This window comes from Melanerpes formicivorus, unplaced genomic scaffold (genome assembly GCF_026170545.1).
Source record: "Melanerpes formicivorus ecotype bairdi unplaced genomic scaffold, bMelFor1.0.p_v2 SCAF_23, whole genome shotgun sequence".
In the NCBI taxonomy this organism is placed as follows: Eukaryota; Metazoa; Chordata; class Aves; order Piciformes; family Picidae; genus Melanerpes; species Melanerpes formicivorus.
This window is the reverse complement of record NW_027142375.1, coordinates 7,357,886-7,377,654: the sequence shown is the minus strand read 5'-3', so window position 1 is coordinate 7,377,654 and position 19,769 is coordinate 7,357,886. Positions and strand designations below refer to the sequence as shown.

Genomic DNA, 19,769 nt, shown 5'->3' with positions numbered 1-19,769 from the left:
TTCAGACAGTAGTTGGTTCTCATGGAAGTATACACAAACACAATTTAGTCTTGGGTTACGGAGGAATCTGGAAGCCAGATCAACAAAACACTAGATGTATTGACAGTGATGGATTGTTGGAAGGTCTAAAGTATACACAGTCTAGGTGGTTGAAAGGAGCCTGGAGTTTCACTCAATTGGAAGTTGTAACCTGTGATAGAAACTACATTCACAGCTGTGCCATTTCTAAGGCCTGATCCAGCTCATAGCACTGCCCTGAATGGTTGCTTTCCATCCTGTTCTCCCCACTGCTGGAAAATAGAGTATAGGTGTCAGCACTTCAGCCCAAAGGCTGTTGCAGGGTGGCTGTAGCTGCTGAGTACTGCTTGTAGCTTCTTAGTCAAATCTGTTGAAAACAAACTGAGATCTCACCTTCTTAGCTATGCTGTTCTGGTGCTTGAACTAGGTAATTTGAGTTTGTCATCTTGACTCATACCTTTGAAGTACAACAGAGGGATCTCAGAGCCAAGATGCTGAGTGTATCCACTTGGAAGTGGGTATTTTCCTGACCGAAGTTTAGCTTTTACAGAATGAATGTTTTTTACTTCAATGTATCTGTGGCAGTACCAAACTTCAATGAAAATAAGAGTTACTAAGAATGAGGGATAGTATCAGGTGGTTGACTATGATAGTTGGATAGTTACAAGTATAAACATGAGTTATGTCACAGTTCAACATTCTTGCCACATGGTGAAAAAGTTCAGGTTACAAGGTAACATTCTCAAAGGTGGAAATACTGTTTGGCTTGCTGCTAGAACGACGCTTGGGAATTAGTTTCAGTTCTGCTGGTAAGGTAGGATGGCATGCTTTAACTTGGCAGCAGTTGTAGGAATTTTGTGTAGGCAGTATGGCATTATTAACATTCCTGTAGGGAAGTGGCAGTGTGAGGCATGACACTGTAGAATTTTGCTGATGATATGTGGGCTGACCCAGGCAGGAGAGAGGAACAACCAGAAAACCACAGATGAAATGAAAAGGGTGGATTTATTCCTGTTACTTCATTAACTGGAGGATCTCAGAGACAGCACTTGGCAGCGGCACAAAAGATGGAACACAGGCACCGTAGAACTCTGTCATTGCTACAGTGAAAAAGCTTTGGCACCTGTGTCAAGGATTTTTGCATGTTATGTTTTTCCACTGTGTTTTGATCTTTCCCACAGCATGGCAGGAATCTAGGGGATGTTTGATAAAGTGTCCCTGAGTTATCTAAACACAGATGATGTTCTTGTCAAGTACACAAAACTAAGCAACAATTAGCATGTTATGTTTTTCCACAGCCCACGTGCAAGTCACTTGAGCCATGTTTACAATTCTCCTCACCAATGTTTGGTTATTTTCCCATGGGAATCTTAGTTCTCAGGAGTACTGCTAGAGTTGACAGATTCTAAGTTTTGTAATGTTCTAAAGTATATTTACAATGGGGCGGGGGGAAGGAAAGGAAGGTAGCTTTAATAGTTGTCCTTTATTTTTCCTTTGTGCAAGTAATGCTTCTGTTGATGAAGAGAGAGTGTTCCTGTCTTAGTCATTCTGTTGAAATTCCTTAGCTGATGAAACTGAGCTTTAAATATTTTCTGTATTTCTTTGCTGTCCCTTGCTCCCTGGTCATTTTACAGGATTATAGCTGAGGTGGTTTAGCAGTGCTTCAGGTAACACTGAATCTGCTGTTAAATGTCTTTCTGCATTACGTCTTCAGCACTCGTCACTGATCGTTGTGATCAGTTTCAGCTACAGGAGTGTGTACTGAGGGTGTTCTCACTTGTAATGATATTGTTGACTGAAGTGGCAGCACAATATGTAAATTGTTATGCCTGAGAGCACCATGGAGGTATCTTAGTATATAAATAGCAGGGGATTTTTTTTTTGTTTCATTCCTGACCTAGAGAACAATCAGAAATCAGACTTCTTGATTACCTTCCCTGTTCTGTCCTCCCTGTCCCCTAAGAAAACAGATTATCTTTTCCTTCAAAGGAGACAGGATATTCTCAGAATGGTAAATTTATGGTAGTCTGCAGTTAAACTTTAATAGAAATGATCCCCTAAGACTTAATAGCAGCAATGTATTTGGATCCACAACACTGTTCGGTAACAGCAGCAGTTTATCAGCTGAGGGGTCTATATCAAGTAGATGCTACTTCAACATTTTTGGTGAAGTATCTGTGTTATGGCACAGAACTCAAAGCATATTAGACTTAACCTGGAGCAGGGGTTACCCACTGTAGTAAAACCAATACATTGCAGATTTATGCTTCCCATTTGGAGGAGAAAAAGGTTAAACAGCAGAAGTAATGTTTTTGGTAGGTTGTTTGGTGGTTTGTGGGTTGTTTTTTTTGAAAACACATTTGTAGATGGATTTTATGCTGTGCTTGTGCATTTGCTTTGCTTCACGTTTGCTCGTTGGCTTTTGGGGGGCTTGGCTGGTGTATTTGTTTGGGGTTTTTTTGGAAGACAGTGATGGATCCCCACATAGTAAAATTAGAATAAATTAACATCTAACGGGCAGAAGAATCAATTTGGAGCACTGAGGTTTAATTATTTGTCTCACTATGTGGTGATGTACCTCATTCTTTTCTTTCCTTCTCTTGTTTAAGGTTTATGATGCAGCAGTCAGATGGCTGAAGTACGATGAGCCAAATCGCCAGCCGTACATGGTCGATATTCTTGCTAAAGTCCGATTTCCTCTTATATCAAAGAACTTCTTGAGTAAAACAGTTCAGGCTGAACCACTTATTCAGGATAACCCAGAATGCCTTAAAATGGTGATCAGTAAGTTGAACTCTAGCAAAAATCTTTTGTGTTCTGTATAACTGAAAAACTGCTTTTGGAAAATTGGTTTTTAAAGCATTCTGACAACGTTTTTGGCATGAATTTGACTGTGTTCCCTCAGGGGTGCTGTATTTCATTGAATTAACAGATGATAATGTAAATAAAACTCAGTTTATGTAACAGAGTGTGACTTTAATTTCTTTTCTCCTAGCAAATGACATGAACTCCATGACAAGTACTGGAATGGAGATTTTGTCCGTGAGTTGTTAGGGTAATTGGAAGTGTGGTTGTGCCTTTGGGACAGGCACAATAGATCAAATATTGTTCACATTCCTAAGTGAATTAATATTTCTATGTAAAAAAAATTCAAATGATTTCAGGCTTCTAAGCAAATTAGAATGTTAAGCATACATTAAGCTATTTTTTTTCCTCTAATATATGCTGACCATTGAGCCTGCAGACAGGTACATTCCTTCTTGAAAGCACAGATAAGATGGGGGACAAGTTTTTCTTCTGCTTTTAGACACTATTTGTAAGATTTCATCTTCTAGGAAAGAAAAGCTTAGATGTTGACAAACATTCTGGAAAGATTTTTTTCATTTCCTTAACAGTTAACTAGTTGACTTCATTTTAGCATAGAACTAAAAAACAGTACACAACCATTCTCCTTCAGTCTCAATGAGCAAGTTTCAAATTAACCTGTATGTTGGTAAGTATTTGCTGACCATTAACATTTCAGTTGTACTACTTGTATGACATGGAGTTTTGGATGCAGTTGTTTAAGAACTGAAGGTTTTTTGTCTGGTTTTAGTGACTTGCAATGATTTTTGCATTCTTTGGAACTTTTTGTAGGAGAATGCCTATAGTCTTATACCAATTTTAACTGATAGTTTGCATTGTCAAGCTAAGAACAAAAATGAGGGGTTCTCATGAGGTAGAGTATGCTGTCCTTGTTAATCAGAAACTGGAGGGTGAGAACGCAGGCATGGTTGACTTCTCATTGCATTCAAATCCCTTTGAATATTGTCCTCTTTACCCTCCCAGTTCACCCATTTCTTTTCTTTGGGTTTTCTTATTTAGTTGCTTGTTTTAATAAGTGACCAGGTCAATCAGTCAGCATGTAACATGTTATACATGTTACATATCAAGTATAACTATATACCATGTCCTGTCTTCATTTGGAGCAGGTGATTTGAAATGGAGTCTAAATCTGGATGTGTTGCTGCACATTCCTCATTTTTAAATGAAATTGTACAGGTGTAATCTAGAAACTTGCTTTCCCCCTTATCTCTCCCTTCCCTCTCCCCTCATCCCTGCCTCTAAAACATCCCTTTTCATTCATGAGCTATGCTGGATCTGCAAATGGTGGTTGTCTTCCTTGCAGGTGGGATGCGATACCATCTGCTTTCCCCAGAAGACAGAGAAGAGTTAGTGGAAGGTACGCGGCCAAGAAGGAAAAAGCACGATTATCGCATTGCTCTGTTTGGAGGCTCACAGCCCCAGTCCTGCAGATATTTTAACCCAAAGGTAATCGTTACCTCAGAATGCATTAAGGTTCACTGTTTGTAATCTTACATGTTTTATTTACTGATGTCATCAACTGAGATGTAATGGTCTACAAAATGGTTATAGGTAGGATGCGTTCCCTGCCTTTTGGGTGTCCGGTTGGAAGAGTGTGGGTAATTAGGTATGTTCACATTTGTGTATCTAGATGTAATTATTAACAGAATTACTATGTTTGCTTATTAGCAGCTAGATATGGAGTCCTGATAAATCCATCTGAGTTGAGATTTGATTGGTATATGTGTCCCACAGCTGGAATTAATTAAAAGGTCACCAAAATACCAAGTAATTGGTTAGGAATATGAAAGTCTGTATGCATGTGTGTGCATGTATGTGTTCAGAGAATAACTCTAAGCAGCTTCTCTTTAGTACAAGTTGCATTATGGGCCTGTATGCTAGTGTAGAACCTAGTTTTAGTGTGTAAGGTGGATTTGCAGTGCTTTTATTATAAATAATCACTTTTAAATACCAAGAGTTCACTATTTTGTTAGCTCTTAAGAGTAGTATAAGGAGGAGAATTACGAGCCAAGTGTTCTGTCAGTGGAAAAGAGCAAGTTTCTACAACAAATTTAGAGCAAGCAAGCTTTGCCTGAAGTTTTTCTGTGTTTTCTGAAAAATGATGCTACAGGAATGGTGTGGCAATGCAGACTAGATGATACAGAAATATCAGCTGCATGCAAAAGGGTTATCCATATTCTGTTTTACCAGACAGGAACATGCAGTAATGCAGAAAAAAACCTGCTATGTAAACATCAGGGCTCTCCAGGTTATGAAGTCACACAGATATAATATCCTCTTGAAGTTCTGGTTGTTCTAACTCATCATATTAAATGCTTATTACAGTTTCACACAGTTTTGTGTTATCTGTGTGAACTTTGTAGTCAGTGTGAGCCCTGTCAAATCTAATTTGGAATGAAGAGCCCTTGGGATATGTTTTTGAACTCATCATTCACATTCCCTTACATAAGATAAAATTGAAGTTGCCTTCTGTGAGTGCTGCTCTAATCTGGCTAAAAACCTGCTAGCTCTGCTGATGCAGTTTGAGATATTTCATATGTATTTGTATTGGGAATTCCAAATTCTTGAATGATTACCACTTTTTTTCTTCCATATGCGTACTCAAGTAAGAAAGCAATACTCCGTCTGGGGATGAGGAGGTGAAGGGAACAGGGCAGATAATTCCTTCTTTTCCAAAGTCTGAGCTGAGAAGTCTTTGATTGGGATATTAATTATTTTCAAACAATTACTTGCTTTTGGCATTTTAACAAGTTAACAATTCACCCAATATGCTCTGACCTTTCTGAGGGGAATCAGATCAAGGTTGCTTTCTCTATAATCTCTAGTTACTTATGTTGGAACAAAGATGACTTTTAGGCAGGATGGAAACTTGCTTTGAGTCTTACTGTCCCAGTCCTTAATTGGCTTTGGTAATAACAGCATAGTGTGCATGGGGTCTCTGTACTAACCTGAGAGGTTAAATTCTGTAAGTGCCTAATGTCACTGATAGTCAGAACTCGAAAGATGGGGATTATTGCTTCATCACTCTGTAGAAACTAATATACTGCCCCCCACATACTTGTCACTATGTATGTTATGAAAACTTGTTTCAAAAACATTAATCTCAGTGTATGTTGAGTTGCAGCAAAAGGCAACGGAAACTGAAAGGAAAATTTTATGCATGTAGTTAAATGATCTTAAGTCAGACCTAAACTACAGTATTACAAAGGAATCTGTTTTGTGGTAAAAAAAAATGTGTTTATATAACTGTCTATAAAGCATAGGGTAAAATAGCTCTTTTAATAGACTAAGTATAATGGAAGAAATTTTGCAGAACTGATCAAGCTTTATGGCCTTGCATGTGGATTAATGGGGGGAAGGGGCAGGAGTAGAAAGCACAAAGTAGCTAACTAGAAATACTGATTCTTAAAAGCATGTCGTCTTTGAATGCTTTCCTAGTGCTTATGCTTTCTTAGGTATTCTTAGCTAGCCTGTCTTGTATGTTAAATAGCTTTCACTTCCTTCATTTCCAACTCTTAAGCTGTTTAAAGGTCTTTTTCTGGGTGTTTTGCTCGAGGATCAGAACCCCTGCTTGATTAGCATCATGTGCATGCCAAATATGTGAGAGAAGTAAGGCTCCGGTGCTTAAGTGACTTTAACCATCAAAAGATGATGGGAGTGCCATAGAGCAGAGAAAGTTTGTGTAGCTACTCTTGCAAGGTTAGAACTTTGCAAAAGAATTGAAATTGAGTTGGTCTGTTGAACTGATGGAATAGTGACTTAGTCCTTCGCTTCTGATTTTAATTAAATTCAATACCTTAAATTCTTATGTCAGCTTAAAAAGAGAGAAACTCCAAACAGTTCAAAAACAAATGCTATGCTACTATTGAAAAGAATTTCTCAGTTGTGATACCAATTTCAACAATTCTAGCACTATAAAACTAGTGCAAACACTTTAATTTTCACTGGTTGCTTTGCATTCTAATTTGGTTTCTAATGTTGATTTTCATTTCCTTGTTGTCAGAAAGTTCTCTAAATAAGAATGGATTGAATACTGTGTGTTGAGACTGCTAGCAGTATTACTTTAAACCTATACTTTTTTGCCTTTGTTGCCCTGTAACTGGTATTTCTATTGATGCATGTACCTCACCGAGAGAGCAAAATGATGCAACAGGACAGATGCAGATGGACGTAAAACTTGTGGAGCAATCTGGCACTATTTTGAGTAGAGATGTTTCAGAACACTACTAAGATCCTGCATGTCCTGTTAATGGTGGTGGGAAGCATTTTCTTGTTGAATTTTCCACAGAATGGTTTGGGGTTTTTTTTGAAAGCCTTTTTTTTCCCCCTGACTTGTGGAAACCACCTTTTTGTTTTACAAGTTCTTGCTAAAATATTATACATGGCTTTATGGGATCCTGAGGCAGCAATGTGTTTACTCTTTTGAAACTGCTGTCTCTAGTGACGAGAAATGACTGGAAGTTTTCCCAGTGCAAACCAGCAATGGCAAGTAAAAGGTAACAGATGCCTGACATCACTGTTTCTTGATAAATGAGAACCAGCATATCTTTTATGAGGACACAGAGCTGTAGTCAATAAGCTATTAGTGGGGAGGTTGTCCATAACAGATGTCTGCTGTTTTCTGTGACAAACTTGGAAGAGGAGGTATCAACTGAAAACAAGGAAAAACACAATGATGTGTGCCACTCTTGTCACAGGGTCTTGTGGCTGCTTGGAGATTCAGATGTAGTTTAAGTGATTAAATTAATGAAAGAGGAAAGCTTTCAAACACTATTAAATACAAAGGTACAACTTCTGCCTCTGATGTCCTGCATCATAATTTGTTGAAAACAGAGCAGCAGGGAAAGTGTTGCCATATCTTGGCCTTTCTTTCCCTACTCAGCCCCCCAAGAAATGAGGCTTGCCACTGCCTATGGTCATGTGGATCTTGTTTACAGCATAAATCAACTCTTCTGCATGTTTCTTAAATGTGTAAAATGCATAAATTGAAACAGTTCTATGTGCTGCAGATAAACACTGAAGAGCATTACAACAAAGTGACTTAAATTGCTTCCTGCTGAAAGAGAAGGATACTGCTGAGTATGCTCAGGTTATGGCTTTTCATTTGATAAAGGTGTGGATGAAATAGTAGATAAGAACCAAACCCATAAAAGTGAGTCAGATTGCAGCCCTTTATAAAGGTAAAGGAAAAAAACAAAAACCAGTTTGTTGAGGTTTTTTTTGTACAAGTGCCAGAAATTTAAACTAGGAAATATATTGATCTTGCACAATGCACTAAGACATTTTCTTAAGATTTATGCAGCTATTTATTTTGCCATGCTGTAGTATGGCTTTCCTTTCTAGGATGTCCCAGGACCTGTTTCTCACCATAAAGGGCCACATGCACCTGCCAGCTCTTCTTGATATGGGGGATGCTACAAGAAAAGATTGTAAGATGTTTTGGACTATAACACGCTCTGCCTCTTTCTTTGAACCCCCATGTAGGAGTCACTGTTCTTCCTCATTGACCAAGGTGTTTGGAGTATGTCCTCGCAAAGAAAATGTAATGTAACATTTTGTGTGAACCATTGCAATGAAGGTCATTAAGCAGGTTGAGCTAGACCATCCTGAGGTGGCACAGATAACAGTTAAGGTCCCATACTTTGCTGTTCAGTACAGGACACAAGCTATGCTCATGGAATATGTGAGATGCTATTACTTAAGAAGTGTTTCTTGTGCTGTATGCTGTTCTGGTCTGCCATCCATTGCCAAATTTGTTCTTAAGGCTTTGGGGAGCATTATTACCCATATTTTATACTTACTGATTTTGCCAATTCACGCAAAATCAGTTTCTGGGCAACATGACTGCCAGTATTTGTGATGGATCATTACTCTTTCTCATGCTATCAACTGTGGATAGCTATAGATCATTTGTGTTTTGTAAATTCTGTAAATAAGCTTCTAGTTGTTATGGTAATAAAGTATGTATCGGAGCTTTTTAACTGAGTTGCTTGTCAATTTGGATATTATCTACTCCTTTTTCCATTGCCTTTGCTTGGTACATTCTGTATTTATTTTTCTAATAGAAATAATCTGTTACTGTATGTAAGATGTCTCTTTCCATTCCTATAAAAGAAAATGCACTCCTGCTGTATTGATCCACATGCATTGTTTCTGACATGATAGCAGCAGGAGGCCAGTTCTGTTGGGGATAAAAACACATCTGTTTTTCAGGGCAGCTGTACGCAGGGAATAAGGAGATAGAAATTCATAATGTCATGGTTCATTGCAGCTAACTATGTCTGTGTCTAAGAGAATTTTTCAAGAGTACGCCTGAGGAGTATCCTTCAATAAACAGTGTTCATATTTGTTTTGAAAAGGAGCTTTAAAACTGACCATATCTAAATCTCTGTGAAAAGCTCTGTTTGAAAACACTCGCTGTGCAGGTAAGTGTTATAATCTATTAGACATTACTTGTTCTTTGTAATGCAGGATTACAGCTGGACAGACATCCGATGTCCCTTTGAAAAGCGCAGGGATGCAGCTTGTGTCTTCTGGGACAACGTAGTTTATATTTTGGGTGGTTCCCAGCTCTTCCCTATAAAGCGAATGGACTGCTACAATGTGGTGAAGGATAGCTGGTATTCCAAGCTAGGACCTCCAACACCTCGTGATAGCCTTGCAGCCTGTGCTGCTGAGGGCAAAATTTATACATCTGGTGGTTCAGAAGTGGGTAAGACGCTAAAAATCTTTAAACCAAACCAAAAAAAAAAAAAAAAGCACAAAGATAGATACCTGCAAACTTTCCTGGTTTTTGCATGACTGTTGAAAAGAAACTGCACGTTGCTGTGTTAGCCTAATGACTCTTGTCTTCCATATTTAGGATAGCATCCTCCCCACAATCCAACAATCTTTCTGTTGTATTTTTAAATGGTTTCACTGATCGAAATGTTTTGTATTTATAGTAGCTATAGAGCATAAGGTACACTGCAGCTCTTAACTAGGGCCAAGCAAATATATTTTAAGAGTCCCACTTTGCTCTTGGCTTGCTTCTATAAATTCACAGAAGTCAGCATGGTTTAAAATGTCCTGCGATGTATGAACAAAATAGCTGCATTTTGACAATGACTTCCTTTGTACACAAAATATGGTAGGCCTAATAAGAGCTTCTTAAAGGGAAATACTGAAAGGAAGCTTTTGAATCTACTGCTTTTGGTGGTGAAATCCTACCTGGCCCTGTAAAGGAGTTTGTCCTCTTTTTCTGTCAAATGACAGAAGTTATCCTCTGTTAGTTTACTCTGTTTTGCCTCAGTATAAAGAGAGATGCTGCCTTCTTTAGATCTTATTACATAGTGAAAAACTAAGGTTGTCAGGTTGTTTTTTTGACTCTTTCCTCAAGAGGCCTAGTGGGTGACTAAAGCCATTGTTACAGCAACATCTTTTTTTTGGTCAGATACATTGTCAGCAAACCAAAACTTGGCATGTAGGTATGCTATATCTGTAAGAATACAGAGCTTTAGAAAAAGCTGTGTTCCAGCAAAAACACACACAAAAAATGAAAACCAAGGCCAACAACAAAACCCCACAAACCAAACAAATCCCAAAGCCTAGATCCAGGGAAAAAATTTCTAGTAGATCCTTTTGAGTTCTGCCTTGCTGCTGAGGGAGGTGAACAGAGGGGAAAAGGTCATAATCGGCTTACCATTGATAAGTCAATGGGATGTTGTACCACTGAGGTAATATTAGATTGACTTGCAAAATTGCAGAGGTTTAATGTAGCAGTAGATCCCACAGCTCCTCACCGCCACCTAGTGTGATCCGTGTGAAATGGCACCATTCCCATTCCTTGAAATAGGCTTCCCGTAAGACTAGGAAGATTGATGTTCCAAATTTCCCACAAGTCAGTTAGTAAGGAAGTATGGTACAAACTGTGTAGTTTCTCTAATACACTGCAATTACTTAATATGACAAGTGAGACTTTTAATGTAGGTATTTTCCTTTAAATCTGTTTCCATCACTGTACAGTTTCACTTTGCTTTCCATAAATACCATTCCTGATGGAATAGTTAAAGCTAAAAATTAATAACAAAGTTTCTTTTGCTTGGAATCCAGTGTGCACAGCTTGTTTGGAAAAGTCTATCCTATGTCTAGTACTTTCTAATCTGGAACCAGCAGTTATGGGAAACCATTAGTTGGACAAAATGCTGCAGTGTGGGGTTTTTTTTTTTTTGAACCAAATGAAGCATTTGACAGACATATTATTGTGCCAGTCCATTACAGAAAACAGGGCTTCTTTCCCTTTTTTGATTTGATTGGAGAAGTGTTTTGTTTGCAACAGCCAGCAGAGTTTGGAAGCTGAGCATACTAAATTCTTCCACTGCATTTAGGTGCAGGAACAATATTTAACATTATTTTGAGAGCATACTGCAAATGGAAGCTTTTACCCTCTTTTTTTTTTTTGTTGTTTTAAAATAGACATTTAAAGATAATTCTGCAGTACTTCTCATGGATGAGAATGTAACTTCAAATCAATACCATGTGTATTTATATCAAGGAAAAAAAATTGTCCTACTCTGTACTGCTCTCCATACTATCAAGAATTGCATAGTGGGAGTAAACTTGCACAGTTTATAGAAGTCTGTATTTGGGGTGTGGAAGTATAGCAGTCTTAAGGGTTTGAGTCCCCAGCTGGTAGTGAGTGCTGGTAGAGCACTTAATTTTTTTAAACTAGAAAGTCAAGGGAAGGGGAACACAGGGAAGCACCTTTATCCATTACAGGGGACTATATTGAAACAAGGGGGAGAAGGATCCTGTTAGGGTTTTTTTGGGGGGGAAGTTGTATTTGGCCTTCTCTGCTTTGGATATGGCTTGGCTAGTTATCTGAGCACAAGTCTTTAAGCTTCTATCTTCATTAGGAAAATTGGTTTTTAGTAATAGTTTTATTGGCCCTTGAGGGAGGAGTACACAGACCTTGCACTTTCCAGTAAACAGGTATCTGCCAGTCTCCAAGAAGGTAGAATGATGAGGGACAGCTGCCTCGTGGTTGCTAGTAATTCAGGACTATGTTATGACATAAGCTATTGAATTCCAAAGGCAACATATTTTCTAGGAATTTAGCAAGTCCTATTGCTTGGAGAAAAGACTCCTGTCAAGTTTATAAAGCTAGCTTCATCTATGCATCTGAAATTTCAGTGTATTTCCAAGAAGTGAGAGTAGCAGGAGGTGTGACCAGTTAGTTGTATCTCTGGTCAGTGTCTATCCCCCACCCCACTCCTCTTCCCAAATCCTCTTTTTTTTTTTTTTTTTTGTTTTTAAATGCAAATAGCTGTTTTATAAACATGGTTGCATATTTTGGAACAAAACAGTCAAGAATTACAAGTATCTACTTTGAGCAGCCCCAAGTTTCAAGTTGTTTTTGGAGGTGGGAAAGCAGCTTTCCCTTTGTCAACTAACAAATAAAGCATCAATTTGTTAATTACTGTTAGACACTTCTCTTGAAAGCCAACCATAAACATTAATGCCACTTTGGTGGGTTTCTATTTTTTTTAAGGAAATTCTGCACTGTATTTATTTGAGTGCTATGACACACGAACAGAAAGCTGGCACACAAAGCCCAGCATGCTGACTCAGCGATGCAGCCATGGAATGGTAGAGGCAAACGGTCTCATTTATGTATGTGGAGGAAGCTTGGGAAACAATGTTTCTGGAAGAGTCCTAAATTCCTGTGAAGTTTATAATCCAGCCACTGAAACGTAAGTATTGTGGCAAGTCTGATTCTTTTTGGTCACTTTTCTTGCTTTCCTCACTCTCTAAATAACTGAAGTATAGAGGAATAGGAAGAACTGTATGTGGTAAGGAATTTTCCTGAGCTGAGCAGTAGTAAGTTATTTGTAGTTACTTAAAAGCATTTTTTTCTCAAGCAGCTTTCTTCTATCTTTCTTTTTCCTAATCCTAGGTTATGTTTACTTTTACTTGTATATTTTGTACTTCTTTTCTAGAAAATAGGGAGTTTTCCTAGTTTGGTTTTCTCTTTTCCCCAGGTGGACTGAGCTGTGTCCAATGATTGAAGCCAGGAAGAACCACGGGCTGGTGTTTGTAAAGGACAAAATATTTGCTGTGGGTGGACAAAACGGCTCAGGTATGTTAATTCTACTCATTCTCTAGGTGTCACAGAAGATTTTATGGAGGCCTTTTTCCAAATGAATTCCTCCTAATCTGCTTAGCTGAAAAAACTGAGCAGAACCATAATACATGTCCTGTTGCATGGTTGCTTAAAGATTTAAAGCTAGTCAACTATTTTTAAGTGGTGAACAAGTGAAAACTTTTGACTGCCTTAGTTTTAAAATATGACTTGCTGTCCTGGGCAGGTACTTTATGACCCTGCTCATCTCCTGATCTTTAAAAGTAGAAGAGTAATAGTTTATTTCCCAGGATAATTTAATTATACAGGTTTTCTGAAGTGCTTTTCAAAATGGAAAGCTCTTGGCTAGGAGGAGTGTTAATCACTGTTTATGGTAACTGGAATAGTTTACTTCCAATTAATGCTGTCTCAGGATATAGCTTGTATTTTAACTAGCTACTGTAACTATTCCAGCATGATTGATTGCAAAAATACAGTAGAAGCCGCTCTTGTGTGTGTGCAAACACTTCATCAAATGGTTATAGCCATTTTTCCAACTCTTGGTGTATTCACTTTTAGAAGTGTGTACTACTGAAGCAGTAAGTTATTGTTTTGCTGTTCATATTCTGTAACCTGCCTGGTTTTGATATAATGGGGCAGAGTTATGTCTGGGGTGAAACAATCATACCTCTTAACACTAAATAAAAGTTTCTGTCTCTCAAATCTAGTAATTCAGAACTGGAAGTGGAAAATTGTGGCTCTTACAGCTGTTAAACAGAGATAACAGAATGTTTGTAGATACTATAATTACTAGCTTGTGTTCTTATTAAGCAAATATTAGGCACAATTTACCATTCTCTAATAGCAAATTGATTCCCTTGACCCTTTTCAAAGGGTCTTAGGCTTTGAGACTTCAATGATACTAACATTGGAATGGGGAGAGATTCTTTATCAGAAAATGACCAGTTTTGGTAAAGGTACTACTGGTGATCCTCTAGAACAAAATGCCTTCAGTACAGGGATTCTTGAGTTTTTGTCAGTAGCCACAAATGGGAAAGAAATTCAATACTGTTAGTTCTTCTGTTCAGAAAGTAACATGTTAGCATCTCTAGAAAGTGTATAATGTGAAGCTTGTTACAACACCTCTCACGTCTGGTCTTTTGGTATTCATAAATCAACAAATCACTTAGAAGCATGGGACTCTTTTTCCACATTGTATTTTGGATTTATTTTTTTAATTCCAGTATTTCTGTTTAGATTAAAACCTTGAAAATAAAGACTTAAGTTTAATGAATAATTTGTATATTCTAGTTCAGTTCCATCATGTATAATGTAATAAGCAGTTATCTCATTGCTTTGTAGGTGGCCTTGATAATGTAGAATATTATGATATCAAGATGAATGAGTGGAAGATGGTGTCTCCAATGCCATGGAAAGGTGTGACCGTGAAGTGTGCTGCTGTGGGATCTGTAGTCTATGTCCTGGCTGGCTTTCAGGGTGTTGGTCGATTAGGGCACATTCTTGAATACAATACCGAGACAGACAAGTGGATAGCCAACTCCAAAGTCCGTGCTTTCCCAGTGACAAGTTGTTTAATTTGTGTTGTGGACACTTGTGGGGCAAATGAAGAAACTTTAGAGACCTGAAGACCTGTAGGAAATGCTGAGACATTCTTCAAGGACTTGGGGAAAGATGGCCATTGGTTCTTTGCTTCCTTGTTTTAATGAATCTTATGTCAAGTAAACAGAAACTGAGATGCAGTCTTTCAAGTTGTGTATATACAGCATATTATATAACATGGATTTTGTCGTGCCCATTTTCTTGTCTGTTTTGAGAGATGGGGATGTGTTTTGAGAATCTACTTGCATAGCTGAGTTCATATGGCATCTTCCTTTAAAAGGATTCTCTGTGTGGCCTTGTCAAGAATGAGACCCAATCTAGTTTATTTAAAAGAACTCAAAGCATTTGATGAAGATTTCTAGTTAGGTGACACTTTACTGTGCTCAGTTGCAGGGATTCTTCATTTAATAAAGGTGAGTAAATGCAGGTGGTCATGAGAAATGAGCAGAAGTTTTTCTCGTACCTATCTGCACAAATCTTACTAGAATGCGATGAAGACTTTCCATCAAGAAAGAGCAAGAACAGCAGCATAATAAAGAATCCCAGGGCGGGGATGATGATGATGGTAACTGCTCTCCTCCAGTGACTTTTCCATCACTTGCATGACTGCATAGCAATTTTTAAAGTTAGGCCATATAGAGAGATTAGAGGAACACTTGGCTAATGACATCTATGCCATTTTGGGGGAGCTTTCACAGACTTTTTGTTTTATTATACCAAGGAGGTAGGATGGTGGGGAAAGCCCACTGTGATTGTGCACTACAATTAGCAAGCTGGACACTTGGGACTGATTTTTCAGTATATCTTCCCAGGCATCAGACTGTACATAGCGTGGAAAAACCATTAGCAAAGATGGGAATGGGAAAGCAAAGTCAATACAACAAATGTATTGATTTACTCAGAACTGACTGTTTATAAAATGGCATGAACCAAGTCATTAAAGATACTTTATAAGATGTCTTCTAAAGTTGCACATGGTTATTAATCTCTGGTTTATAAGCATATAGCTCTGTAACTGTTTCCAGCCATCACAACAGTAAATTTGTTCCAGCACAGAGGTTCAGCTTATGCACAGTATTGACACTGAGAGCTTGACATCTTTCAGCTTCTGGAAAATTATAGAGTTTATGTATGTACAGCTGTTCTGCTCCCATGCTAATTCATTAATATCTTTATATTTTTTTCTTTTTCCTCAACTTTGTGATTATTTTTCAACCCCAGATCTATTTCTGTGAGATTTCTGAGTTACCTTGATACTTTCTTACCTGTACCTTGGGTTGATTTTTAGTCTTTCTTAATGCAAATCCTCCACGCTCTCTCTGCTTTCTCTCTCTTCCCTTTTTCTGAGCCATGAAATGAATGTGCCTCTGCTCTAGCCTACTGAAAGGGAAAAAAAGAGTGAATTGTGCACTTGTTAGGTTGTACAGGCACTTTGCCCACCCCCCCCCCCCCCCCTTTTTATTGTTTTAACCTTCCCTTAAAACTGAAAGCACTTTTCCCTACGTATATTACATGGAGTTCATCTTTTTAAACTACTGAAAGGACCTGGGACAAGCGGCTTGTTCCCGGCCCTGGCCCCTCTTCTGGGTGGCAACCCTGAGGGGCGGCGTTGCGCCGCCGCGCACCGTGACAGTGCTGGCGTCTATCTAGCGCGGGGGCTGCTCTTTCCCCTCGAGTCTTGCTCTGCACAATTCGATGCCCGAAGTGAAAACGGCCGCAAGGCGCCGGGCCGTGTGTACTCTCAGCGCTCACCGGGGCACAGCCTAGCGATAATGAGAGCTCTTTCGGCCGCTGCGGCGAAGGGAACCGGCCGGCAGCCCTGGACGCTCTTCCCGCCGCGGCAGCCGGAACAGCCCTCAGGGAGGCAGCGCGCGGCGGCCGTTAGGCCCTTCGGGGTGGCCACTGCGGCCGCAGCGTTACTGGCCGCGGTGTTGGCGCTGGGCACGGCCGGGGCTCTGCCGCCACCCCGCCGAGAGAAGCCCGCGCCTGACGGGAGCGCAGCCCTCCTGCCAGAGGGGCTGGAACAGCCTTTGGCCCAACACTGGGTGCTGTTCCCTGACTTGCACAGGTACGGTTCGTTGCTGAGCGCGTCCTGTGCCGTGACCTGTGGCAGCACACTGAAGAAAGAGGCTGACTTCAGGTCAGGAAGATCGTACCTGTAAGGTGAAATGCTTTAGGATGATGCTATTAGTGCTCTGACTTACAGCGCTTTCAAAGTGGGATGTTTGGGGTTTTTATTGATAATATGGAAGAAGCCGAGGCAGCTCTTAGGACTTCAGCCTAAGGAGTGAGCACAGAAGTGGACAAGCCAGAAATAAAGCAAGGAAGAAGTTCTATACAGAGAGAGTGATTGCGCTATGGAATGGGCTGCCCGGGGAGGTGGTGGAGTCGCCGTCATTGAAGGTGTTCAGGAGGAGACCTGATGGGGTGCTTGGTGCCATGGCTTAGCTGTTTGGGTGGGTTGGAGTGGTTGATGGGTTGGACACGATGATCTTGAAGGTCTCTTCCAACCTGGTTTGGTTTATTCTAAAGACTGCTCTCTTATACTTCAAACTAACGTTATTTGTACATGGTTTGTTTTGGGGTGTTGTTTTCCTAAGCACCTAATTCAGATACTGATAGAACTTAGCTTTGGAACATCCCAGGGCATTTTCTTTCAAACTTATGTGAAGTTAAAAAGTTGATGTAAGGACAATAGCAAGAGAAGTGAAAGGAATTTTGTTGATGACAAAAAGTTCAGCTTCTCATCTTGAAGACTCCGGAAAATAAAGTTCATTTTCTTAAAAACAAATGTATAAATCTTCTAGTTTAGCTGTCAGATCACTCAACTTTTCTAAATCTTCAACAAGAATAAAAACACACTTTTCTTCCCCAACCTTTTTAGATAAATTATTTCCATCAATGGAAAAAAAATGGCTGCTTCAGCCAAAAACTTTAAATGCACTGTCAAGAGCAGCTTTGGTAAGTGTAAATGAAAGGTAAAATATTTCTGTTCCTGACTTTTATTATTATTAATCTTCAGTAATTAATTTTTTCTCAGCTTTATAGCTTTTCAGACAGACACATCCCACCAAACTGTCCTGCAAATGCAGACATTAAATTTTTGCTATCCAGATTTCTAAAGCATGATAGCTGTTTTTCAGAGAGAGACCTTGCAAATATTCCATAGAAACTGGAGCAGATATCAAAGTATTAACTGCACTTACACTGACTTTATATAAATGAATGGTAAGTGTTGAAGTTGATAGGTGGGAGAGAAATTGTTTGAATAAAATTGGACTATATAACTCCTAGGTGTTCTGGAGAAGGCGAGAAAGACTTGTGAATCCAGATGTGTCAGAAAAGAATGCTTGAGTTAAAGTCAATATTGGATTATCAGGGAGACACAGAATAAGTTGATTTAAGTGGAGTGAGTCTACATGAAGTGCATTACAGGCTGAGTATCACACTCTTTGGTATGAGTTCCTCACTGAAGGTGAGGAAGTGAGATTTGAGCTTTAGCACAGACTAAATGTCCCAAGGTGAGGGAACACACGAGGTCAAAGCAAAGACATCAATAGAGTCATAAAACACTTAACTGAAATAGGTAAAAGATGAGAATGCAAGCCTGAAGAGGTGTTCAGGTCAGTGACTGACAGACAAAAAAAATCTGTAAAGGGTAAGATATTTGTGTTTCTGCAGAGTTTTACAGGGAGCAGAGTAGAGCCTTAAAGCATTTAGTTCATAGATACAGGTGCATGCCATCATGATAGAAGTGATCAGGGTCTAACTTAATACAAAGTTGGACACAGCAGCTGTATTTTTGCTTCAAGCTGTGGAAACCCAAGGGAGTAGTAATGAAATGTTTAGATGTCCTTCATGTCTACATAGTAGCCCTGGGGGTTGATAAGAGATGTACCTCAAATCATGTGAGAAGGAATCAGAGTGAAGATAATGAAATGCTGTATCCTTGAAGCAGATGGGAAGGGCAATGGGGGAGAAAGCCACCTGCTAAAATAAAGATAAAACAGGTAGGCAGTAGGAACAGGAATTATACCATGCACAAATTCCTCAATAAATAAGGCACAGGCTCGGCAGATTGGGGGCCAGTTGGCTCATCCTGCAGCCATGGTCACTTCCTCACAATCTGGTCTATCAGTTTGTATTTTGGCTCTCTGTGTTGAGATCAGCAGGCCCAGAATCAACACCTTGCCCAATGCGCTCAGGAAAACCTGCATCAAGCAGTTATTGAAAGATACTTCCCTGGTTTGGGACCTACTTTTATTGTTTTAAAGCTATCTGAATTAAAGAACCAGGGTCACTCTGTCACTGCCACCTTTTGGATTTGATGGGCAATCAACACTGAATTCACAAGCAATGTTGCTTCAGAAAAGTTATTTACACCACAGGGCAAATTATCAGATGAAGAACTGGAACAATCTGAAGTTTGTTGGGAAAGATTCCTCTTAAGCCATCACCATTAGAACTTCTAAATTTTTTACAGGGTTTTTAGGAATTTTGTTCTGAAATAGCATGGTTTTGTAACTTTCTGATACATGTGCTACACTATTTTGTGGTTGAGTGATGAAATTAAATGCTTCTGTTGGAGTTAATTTTCCTTCAATAATAATAAACTTGCAGGTATCAACCTCTGAACAGTGTGTTTTCTCGTTTCTTGGTTATTTTATAATGGCCATCCATTTACAGACAGAAATGAATTAACAAAAAGCTGAAGTTCCCTTTTGTGTTCTGTGCTGTGAAATTCTGGGCAAAAACTACACTAAAAAGGCTTTGTCCAAAGAAAGAATGTTTTGAGATATTCACAGCCTACACTGAATAGACTAAGAGGCAGATGCGCTGCACAACTCTTGCTGTTGCCTTGTCTTTTGCCTCTTATTTAAAGGGTTCATGCAGCCATTACGTTTGGAGGTAGAGGGCTCCTGTAGTCTCTGCCTAGCTCCATGCTCTTCTCACTTGGGAGTCACTTACCCCTCCGCCTTCAGGCAGTTCAGCTTTCTCAAATTTTGGTTTGAGGCGTCTCCAAGCCAGCCCAAGAACACAAGCAGAGCTGTACACCACAGGTGGGTGCTGATAAAGCTCCACCATGGTTTGTGCTTCCAGCTAGTGCCGTATCAAGCTTCTGCCCCGCTACTGCCCTTGCCTCACACACTCAAACCACCTCTCACAT

General features: G+C 39.4%; 1 protein-coding gene and 1 long non-coding RNA gene across 2 annotated transcripts in view; one reads left to right on the top strand and one right to left on the bottom strand.

The window, feature by feature from the left end:
• KLHL7 (kelch like family member 7) overlaps positions 1 to 15,569 on the top strand; it is a 24,871-nt gene extending 9,302 nt beyond the window's left edge. The window contains exons 6-11 of the mRNA XM_068152441.1: positions 2,628 to 2,802; positions 4,187 to 4,329; positions 9,355 to 9,595; positions 12,413 to 12,614; positions 12,903 to 13,000; positions 14,345 to 15,569. Coding sequence (XP_068008542.1) covers positions 2,628 to 2,802; positions 4,187 to 4,329; positions 9,355 to 9,595; positions 12,413 to 12,614; positions 12,903 to 13,000; positions 14,345 to 14,628 — 1,143 coding nt within the window. The 3' untranslated portion in view covers positions 14,629 to 15,569. The remainder of the gene's footprint in view (positions 1 to 2,627; positions 2,803 to 4,186; positions 4,330 to 9,354; positions 9,596 to 12,412; positions 12,615 to 12,902; positions 13,001 to 14,344) is intronic.
• LOC137448183 (uncharacterized) lies at positions 15,127 to 19,769 on the bottom strand. Its single transcript, XR_010988991.1, has 3 exons — positions 18,501 to 19,769; positions 15,868 to 15,982; positions 15,127 to 15,208 (listed from the first exon to the last, which is right to left on the bottom strand). It is a non-coding gene; the product is annotated as an uncharacterized lncRNA (long non-coding RNA).